This window comes from Poecilia formosa, unplaced genomic scaffold, assembly GCF_000485575.1.
Source record: "Poecilia formosa unplaced genomic scaffold, Poecilia_formosa-5.1.2 Scaffold292, whole genome shotgun sequence".
NCBI lineage: Eukaryota > Metazoa > Chordata > Actinopteri > Cyprinodontiformes > Poeciliidae > Poecilia > Poecilia formosa.
In genome coordinates, this window is record NW_006800231.1 from 71,020 (window position 1) to 80,528 (window position 9,509).

Consider the following 9,509-nt stretch of genomic DNA (forward strand, 5'->3'; position numbering starts at 1 on the left):
ACTTCAGGTATGGAATACACACACCTTTGGTCTTAAAGAAACTTTTTTTTTTATTTATCAAATGTAGACAGTCAACAAAGGCACAGCTGGATACTGATGTATGAATTTCCACTTCAGGAGTTCACAAACTGTCACGTTTTTAAAAATCTCAAATTTAGTAAATGGCTAATCCAGCTTTGTGATCATTTGAGTTGATGACATCACAAAAGGCAAAAGAAAAAAAAATAGAGCCAATTAGCTACCATTAGTAAATAACCTGGACAGAACACAGGTTCTGTCACAAGAAGGATGAATTTAATCAGAAGCATGCAGCAAAGAACAAGAAGAAAAACAAGTGTGAGAATTTCAAAGAGCTCCAATCAGGTCCCTTGTGTGATGTCATCAAAGACTTGGATGCTTAATTTTTGTAAGACATATTTTATATTGACAAAATAAACTTTTTCAGGAAAAGTAACCAAAGATAATTGAAAAACAATTTCATAATCTTTGTATAGGCGGCAAATTATACAAAGTAAATACAGTTTCACTTAAATCTGGATTGCAACTTTAACATTGGATTTTCATCATTTCTGACTCACCCTACCTCTAGACTAACTTGAGAGCTTGAGCATTCGGTTAGGCTGGACTTAAATGAACTGTGGAAAAATTTGTTGCTGAAGAAGACAAAGTGAGCAAGTTTTACTGTCATTTTGTTGAACTTCAGCTTGACTTTTATGTTTTAAACCGAGGTCTTTGTTCAGGTCAGGGTTTACAATGTTTAAGTCCTAAGTCCCCTGAACATCTGCTCGTATGTAGAGCCTTTAAACCTTGTTTGGCTTTTAGAAAGCAGTTACAGTTGAGTTTCTTACTTCAACCATCCAGCCAGGCTCCCAGGCAGCACTCCACATTCTAAACATCACACAATTTATATTCAGTCATGGTTCACTGTCTGACATCAATTTCCCCACTGTGGGACAATAAAGTGTATTCCTGTTCTATATTGGAAATGTAGGAAAAGTAAATATTTAATCGCAAAGTCATAGATCAGAAGATGAACAAACCTGTCCCAGTTTATTGTCTCGTAGGAGTAATTTTCCACTGACAGTCCCCAACTTTAGATTCTCAAAACAAATTATAAAAGATCAAAATGGTTCAGAATAGATTTAAATCTAAAGATGTTTTGGCAATTAAAAACGGCCCATTATATTTCATGTTTTTTCCGTAATGCAGATAAAGATTTACTTGATTTTTTTAAAACTTTCTTTTACTCTAGTTAAATAATAAATAATTTATCATTATTTGGTTTGACACAACAAATATGTTCCACATTATATCCATTCGTAATTGTTAAATAAATTTATGTGAGATTCTGAAAACTTAAAGCTGTTGAAATGTTCATCTGGTATAGACGAAAAAGTTATCACATCTTTATTTTTGCCATATTGTGTAACAGACTTAATCTAAAACCAATCAAAGTGCAATTTTGTCCAAAATATCCCATAATGGGATATTTTCTGCCTTTCTTTTCCACCCAGATCAACCATTCCTCACATTGATCAGGCTTTTACAGATAACTGAATTTAACCAAAAAGTTCCTTATCACACCAAGAGAAACAAAATTCTGTGGTCTAATTGACTGACATCTAGAATTCCAAGCGTGTGTGAAGAAAAACAGGCACCGTTCTTCACTTGGCTAATAGCAATCTAAGTATGTAAAGATAATTGATGTAGGGATGAATTACCCTACATATACAATTATAAAGTCTTTATACAAGTATTCATACTTGTATAAGTTTTTATATAAGATTTATACAAAATAAGTCTCATATAACGACTTATTTTCCCATTGACTGGACATCATTAAAAAACACAGAAAATGGATTATGGGCAACTGATGGAATTTTGTTTCTGAAGTGATTGTATCTCCCCTAACTCAGCAAACCCCCTGCCCACAACACAGCTACGTTTTTACCAGCATTGCTCAAATATGCAAGTAAAAACACTTAATTATGGCTGGGAAATACTGTAGTGTGTTTTAGCTACTTAAACATTCATTGAACCCATCCAGGCAGTGACTGTCTTGCCTGTGTTTCTGTTTTGCCCGGCCTCAGATGTGACGCCAAACGGGCCAAGAACGCAGCTCTTTCTCTGCTGCCGATCATAGGCTGGATGAAAATCTACAGAATCAAAGAGTGGCTGCTCAGTGACATCGTGTCTGGTGTCAGCACAGGACTGGTGGCTGTCTTGCAAGGTAAGATTCAACGGCGTGTTCACCGAGTCCCAAACAAACGCAGCAGAAGAAGACTTCATCCTGATGGGATAACAGCAGGTGAAACGGTCCAGACTGACGGCTGATGGGATCTTGCTACTCGTTAACGTAAAATGTGCATCAGTGAAAATGCTTCCTTTGGTAATTAATTTTCCTCTGAATGTGCACACGCAACATACATACCCAGAAGTGGATTGGTAAATGTTCAGCCACGCTGCTTATCTATGTACATCACATCTCTGACTGGACAACGGCTGGTTGTCTTAATCTAAGGAATGTTGATGATCCTGATGTTATGCTGTTGTAATACACACAACTGTTTGTCTCTTTTCTGTTTGGAACTTTGCGTTGGCAATGAAGGTTCTGATAGAATAGAGATAGAATAAAGGTTTCACCATACACCTACCTGAGGGTTTACTCTTCTGGCCTCCTCTCTGGAGGAGTACCTCAAGACTCTGTTCAGGGGTCCATACGTTTCTCTCTGCATGCTGTTGTATAGATATGTGTTAAGGAAGCATTACAGCTACACAGATCACACCCATATTAATATATAATTAGTGTTATGCAAAATTCAATATGGGGTAGATGTGATCTTTCTCAGTATTAGTGAGGACAAAAAAATAAATAATTGTTAATGGTACTCAAAAAGCTCCTACATTGAAACTGGGTCGTCTGGAGCCATTCATGAAATCCCATCTTAAAACTTTTTGTGTAATATTCAACTGTGACGAACAAAAATGGTAAAAACAACAAAAAAAACATATTCCTTTAAATTTAGGTTTCTATCAAAGAAAAAAAAGTTTCTCAGTGACATTCAAAAGTCATGAAATTACTTGTGTGGTATTAAATAGGGCCTTGTTATCATGGCCTCATCGGATCCAGGATACATAAACTCATTTCCTTAGCGTATGGCTATCGTAAATCACTTCCAATTAGATTTTAGATCAACCTTAAAATTTCATTTCCAAGAAACCCCATATTTTCCTCTCAGTATTTTATTACATTACATATTAGTAAGTGTTTTATTACCTTTCCTGTTTATTGTAATGTGTAACTAAAGTTTCTACTTCTCTTCCTGGTCACCAGCTGTCGTTTCTAGTGAGCCTTTAAAATAAACGTAACCTGCTTTGACTAAAAGACATTACCAACGTACCGTGACTCTGTTAACGTTTGTCGTTGTTGTGTTCCAGGTCTTGCCTACTGCTTGCTGGCCTCTCTGCCTCCCTGGTATGGACTCTTTGCTGCCTTCTTTCCAATCATCCCCTACTTTTTCTTGGGCACCTCTAGACACATCTCAGTGGGTAAGGCTGACATTCAGCAAACAATCTGTCTGTGAAAAACTGAGTTCTCAAAGAACTCTCAAAGAAACCATTTATTTCTCCTATTAGTCAAGTATTTTTGATGAGTTGTGAAAATAATTAACCATTTCTAGAATGCCATAGTGTTCTAATAATATCTAAAGGACTAAAGACTTCACCCAAAAACCAATTAGTTGACCTGGGACAAAATAAAATGCAGTGGTCTTCATCAGATGTCCCTAGAGGTCATCTGATGAAGACCAGATGATCTCAGATTTATCTCCCACAGCCTGAGATTTTGAAAAGGTTTCAGACTCTGATGTTCAGCAGCAGTTGGTCCTCTAGCTTCTGATCACTGGAACATTTCCTTGAAATGGGATGATGTACTCCAAAAATATAATTTAGAATTTTGTCTTTTATTGCTGCTCTGTTTAAGGTTGCATTCACACCAGCTCTGTTTAGCCTGCTTTAATCCAACTCTAGTTTGTCTACCCAGAAAGTCCGGTTCATTTGGGGAGGTTTGAACGCAAAATCGAGCTCTCATGCTGCCCAAAAAAGTGGACTCTGGTCCACCTAAAACCTTGTTTTTAGAATTTGGTTTGATTGAAGTGGATTCCAGCGCTGTTCCAACGCCAAGCAGACCAGAGATGATTAAAATATGTGAAAGTTAAGCACCCAAAGTTCCAGTCCTTCAGGACGATGAGTCTTTGCCTTCTTCCTGATGATAGTTGGCAAAGTTGAACAATGGTGTTGGAGCAGTTGATCTTTGGGAAAATTTTGACAGGAAAAAAAAAAAGAAATCAAGGTCATCCACAAACCTATCAGTTCCATTCTGGGTACAGCCTAAAACAGCTACAACAAAAGAACCAAACTTCAGAAGCATAAGGAGAGAAACAGAAAGGTTAGGATCTAGCAGGAGCTGATGAACAGGCCGCCTGCTTGGGCCAGGCCAGGTACAAATAAGTCTGTATATGTCATCTCAAGGCGAACACTCAAGTAATTAAACTATACACTTCACTAACTTTCTATTCTGCAGGTCCTTTTCCAGTCTTGTGTCTGATGATTGGCTCGGTGGTGACTAGGCTCATCCCAGACGAAGGGCCAGCTGCCAACATCACAGGATTTTCAGGTCTGACGGTAGACGAGCAGAGAGTGTTGGTGGCCTCCTCTGTGACCTTCCTCGTTGGCATCATGCAGGTCGGAAAGCTTTTTAACCTTTCAGTTCATTACGTCAGTATCTACTAACAATGGAAAATAACAGACAGAAAAGACACAATGTTCTACAGCCACGTTTTAGTCAGTAAATACATCCAAACCAAGGTTGTTGTTTTATTTCCCAACACGTTTATTGCACCAGAAACAAGATGCCATTCAGACTTGGCAAGAGGACTTGTCTCTGCTAAAAGAAGCTACTGAGCTCATCTTGATAAGAGCTGATGATGGGCAGCCACAGTGGCAAATGAAAGTTAAATGTTCATGTGACCTCAGCCGTATCTCACACGCCCATTGTAACTATCCATGAAATCTCTGTTGCCTTGAATGGATTAGCATGGCTTAGCTATACAGTTGGGATGGTAGCATTACACTGAGAAAGGTACTTGTGTAATTAACCAGTTGACCTCGAGTCTCTGCCAAAGGTTACTTATGTTGGCAATGATGTGCCGGTGCTGCAGATCTGCTGGTGTTTGTAGGCACAGTCATCTCTTAGTTTTACAGACAATAGTCTGAAACTGGAAAATATTGAATAAGCAGCTGTAAAAATGCCATGTTGATGTCAATGGTAAGGAGAACAAGGTGACAGTGGCCAAATCTGTAATGGACTTAACAGGTCAAGCTAAATGTATGTATGTGGCACATTTCAGCAACAAGGCAGTAGAAAGTGCTTCACACCTTCAAGTCGAATCTTGAAGCGGATGAGCTGTAGATCCGTACATAATATGTCAAACCGGGGCTACAATTTCAATGGGTTCTTCAGAAAAGAGCAGAATATTTTAAAGAGACAGAGGTAAAATTTTATAAAATGGCACTATGTGTCAGGAAAATACACAGTACTGCTCCTTTAAAGTTCCATGCACTATGAACACTTTAGTAACTGTATGAGCAAGTAAACATTAACTCATATCATTTTTTAACAGAATGAATTTGTGTATATAATTCAGTTTGTTCTGTACAGAGACATGCCTTAAAATTAAAGTTGTATGGTAAAATGTGGAAAATGAGACATTCAGAATATTTCTAACATATTTAATGTCCTAAGCAAATTCAAATGGATTTCTCTTTGTTTTCCAGCTGGCAATGGGAATCCTACAGGTGGGCTTCGTGGTCATGTACCTGTCTGACACCCTGGTCTCCGGGTTCACCACAGCTGCTGCCATCCATATCCTTGTGTCTCAGTTAAAGTTTGTGTTGGGGCTCCAGGTTCCTGGCATCAGTGGACCCCTCTCCATTATATATGTAATTACAAATTGTTCAGTCCTTTTCTCAACTTAACGCTGGAAAGGGAACGACAAGGCGGTTTACCCCTTAAACTCCTGCTGTGTTTTTCAGACTCTGGAGATTATCTTCAAGAAGATCACGTCCAGCAACGTGTGTGACATTGTGATCTCCCTTGTGATCATGGTGACGGTGTTTCTTGTGAAAGAGCTAAATGACAGATACAAATCTAAACTGCCTGTTCCCATCCCGATAGAGGTTATCATGGTGAGCAAGCGTTGTGAAACATCTTTCATAGTTATAACTGTTTTCTTATCTGACAGACGCAGTGATAGCACAGGTTTAGGTTAGGATTAATTTTATAGCTGTAAATACCTTTTAAAGTGACATAAGGTCACAAGGTTTCTGATGAGGTATTACAATTGGACATACAAAACTAAAACAGAAGCACATAATTAGACACCTTTATTTGTCCCTCAGTGGGGGAACAAATAAAGGATTATTAACTGTATTATTATAAATCTAATAACACCAATTATGCGTATCGTCTAGTTTTGACCCCCATGTTCCCTGTGTTCTCCCTAGACTGTTATTACTTGTGGAGTTTCTTATGCTTTTGACTTCCGGACCAGATATGGCATTGACGTTGTTGGAAAAATTCCCCTAGGGTGAGTAGAATTTGTTCTATCTTGGATTTACTTTGATTGGCTAAAACATGGCAGAATACTTTGTAGGCAAGTGTTTTTGTTTTAATACTAATAGTATATGGATTACATTTGTCTGACGGGTTGTGTGCTGCTTCAGATACGAGCCTCCAGTCGCCCCAAACCTTCAGGTCTTCCAGCACACGGCGATGGAAGCTTTCCCAATGGCTATAGTGGGTTTTGCTGTGGCCTTCTCTGTGGCAAAAGTCTATTCTATAAAACATGATTACACAATAGATGGAAACCAGGTATGCTGCAACACTGACTAGATAAACGGTCCAGTATGCTTGTGATGTGTATCTCTGTACCAAGGCACGATTTCTCTCGGTCCTGGCTACAGGAGCTGATCGCCTTTGGAGTTAGCAATAACTTTGGAGCGTCCTTCAAGGCCTTCGCAGCAAGTACAGGGCTTTCCTGGAGTGCGGTACAAGAAAGTACAGGGGGAAAAACTCAGGTAAAATGAGCAGTTGTACTGATTAATATTTATAGCAGTTGATAAAGGGGTTTATTTTAGACAACCTGATAGAGTGGATTTAAGTACAACTATACAGCCCTCTTGCATCTCCAAAACAGAACTCTGTGAGATCATAGATTGATTGTGAAAGTCTCATTTTTTCCACATAATCAGTGCATGTTTTACTCTTAGGCCTTTAACTGCAATATAGTAATCTAGTTTTATAAATACTATTCCAAGGACACTCCACACATCCATCTGCATTTACTTCTCTCACAATAAGGTATTATTTAGCCTTCAAAGTCACATAAAGACAATGCTACACAACTGATAGAGGAAAAATATTTCTTCTCTGGCTAATTGTCAGTAAAAGAATACATTTCAACATTTACGTCTATCTCGTGGTCTCACTGCTGACTGTTGTTGCCATGACATCAGCAGTGTTGTGACCTGATCTATTAGTTTATGATTGTTGTTTCCATTAGATATAATAATCCAATTTTTTCATAATCCGGGGGAATCAATTTGACATATTTCAATTAAAAATGGTGACAGGCTTCAAGACAGTGTCGATATGGACTCAATGTAAACATATGGTAGTCATGGCTACATGTTTTAGAATTGCCATATCCACATTGAAAATCAATGTAAAGACCTGCTGGGATTAATATCCTTTGCATTCTTCCAAACCTTTTTGTTTTTCTGTTGCTTGAATATGATATTTTCTCCTTTAAAGAAATATTTATGTCACTTAAGACACTTGAAATCATTCACAAATCCTTACAAATATGCTTCTGATTGTTTTAGTTATCTGGATTTCCCAGTCTGATGGTTTTTTTGTATTTTTTTTCAGATCGCTGGTTTACTATCAGCTGTTATAGTGATGATTGTCACTTTGGCTATTGGATATCTTCTCGAGCCTTTACCAAAGGTAAGAGAACTACAGTCTGCTAAAACTGAGACACTGCCAAAGAATCAGGTCTCTGAAAGGAACTCTTGTCCCGGCGTTTTGACAGTCTGTACTGGGTGCCGTGGTCATCATCAACCTGAAGGGCATGCTGATGCAGTTCAATGAAATTCCTTACCTGTGGAGGAGAGACAGGCCAGATTGTGTAAGATATCAAACAATTGAGTTATTTTAGGAAAAATGTTCACAGTCTTACCAACTGAGTTAATAAAGATCAGTTAACAAAAACAAGTACTTCTTCTTGGCATGTATAGGTGGTGTGGATGGTCACCTGCGGAGCGGCCATCCTGCTGGGGCTGGATCTTGGATTGGCTGTTGGTCTTGGTGTGGAGTTGATCTGCGTCGTCCTCCGGGTTCAGTTGTTAGTATCTTGCCAGGGTCTACTTCCTGATGTAACAAAAACTCTAAATTACAACTGACAAATAAATATTACGATGCTCTAATATAATGCCACTAAGTTAGCCTGTTGTAGAAATTCCAGCCTACCAGCTGTTAATCCCAGGTATCCATGGATTTCCAAGAGTTTCTTTTATTTTAGTATGCTAACACAAAGCATGCTAACATACAGGTAGTGAGATGGCGGTTTTGGCAGACTTGAGCCCAGTGTTTCCCAATCATGTCAAAACTGGTATAAGCAAGAACAATTAAGGTTTTGAGTATGTAACATAGCAAGTGAAGCAGTTATCCTAGCACTCTCAATACACAGTTGATAGCTAGCAGATTTAGAAAGTACCAATGTTAAATTTTTATTGCGTTTCTTTTTTTTCCAGCCCTCGCTGCAGTGTGCTAGCCAACATTGAGGGGACAGAAATTTACAAAGACAGGAAGGACTACATCTCTGTAAGTTAGCCACCTTTAGCCTTCTTTACATCTGTCATGCAGCAAGCTATAAGTAGCGTGAGATTTTGACACAAAACTTTAAACTTTAGCTATGTTACATTTTACAACCAAAAAGATATTATTTGTATCATTTTCTTTGTACGTTAGAATGTAACACAACTTTGTGTCTGTCAGTTAAAATCCATGTGAGCTACATTGCTTTGTGGTTTTGACGTGACAAAATGCATTAAATTTCAAAGGGCATGGAAGCTATTGCACAACGCTGCCCGTCTTCTGGTCACTGGGTGTCTGTATACTCTACCACACATTTACAATAACTTATGCTTGGTGATCCTGATGTTCCACAGATAAATGAACCAGAGGGGGTGAAGATTTTCAGAATCCCGTCCCCAATCTTCTTCGCCAACATGGACTTCTTTAGGAACAAGCTAGTGGAAGCTGTAAGTTTCACCACAGCATACACGCTTTCTTAAAAAGATACATGGACATTTATCTTATAAATTTGATCCTTTTGTTTTCAGCTTGGCTTCAATCCTCTGAGAGTGTTGAAAAAAAGGAACAAAGC

At 38.4% G+C, this 9,509-nt stretch overlaps 1 protein-coding gene across 1 annotated transcript in view; it reads left to right on the forward strand.

Moving 5' to 3' along the window:
• Positions 1 to 9,509, forward strand: part of LOC103151780 (chloride anion exchanger) — a 16,431-nt gene that overhangs the window by 2,783 nt on the left and 4,139 nt on the right. The window contains exons 2-15 of the mRNA XM_007572003.2: positions 2,091 to 2,230; positions 3,439 to 3,549; positions 4,583 to 4,743; positions 5,836 to 6,000; positions 6,094 to 6,246; positions 6,565 to 6,647; positions 6,784 to 6,931; positions 7,024 to 7,137; positions 7,991 to 8,068; positions 8,154 to 8,249; positions 8,359 to 8,465; positions 8,875 to 8,944; positions 9,292 to 9,384; positions 9,466 to 9,509. The exon at positions 9,466 to 9,509 is cut by the window's right edge and continues 17 nt beyond it. Coding sequence (XP_007572065.1) covers positions 2,091 to 2,230; positions 3,439 to 3,549; positions 4,583 to 4,743; positions 5,836 to 6,000; positions 6,094 to 6,246; positions 6,565 to 6,647; positions 6,784 to 6,931; positions 7,024 to 7,137; positions 7,991 to 8,068; positions 8,154 to 8,249; positions 8,359 to 8,465; positions 8,875 to 8,944; positions 9,292 to 9,384; positions 9,466 to 9,509 — 1,563 coding nt within the window. The remainder of the gene's footprint in view (positions 1 to 2,090; positions 2,231 to 3,438; positions 3,550 to 4,582; positions 4,744 to 5,835; positions 6,001 to 6,093; positions 6,247 to 6,564; positions 6,648 to 6,783; positions 6,932 to 7,023; positions 7,138 to 7,990; positions 8,069 to 8,153; positions 8,250 to 8,358; positions 8,466 to 8,874; positions 8,945 to 9,291; positions 9,385 to 9,465) is intronic.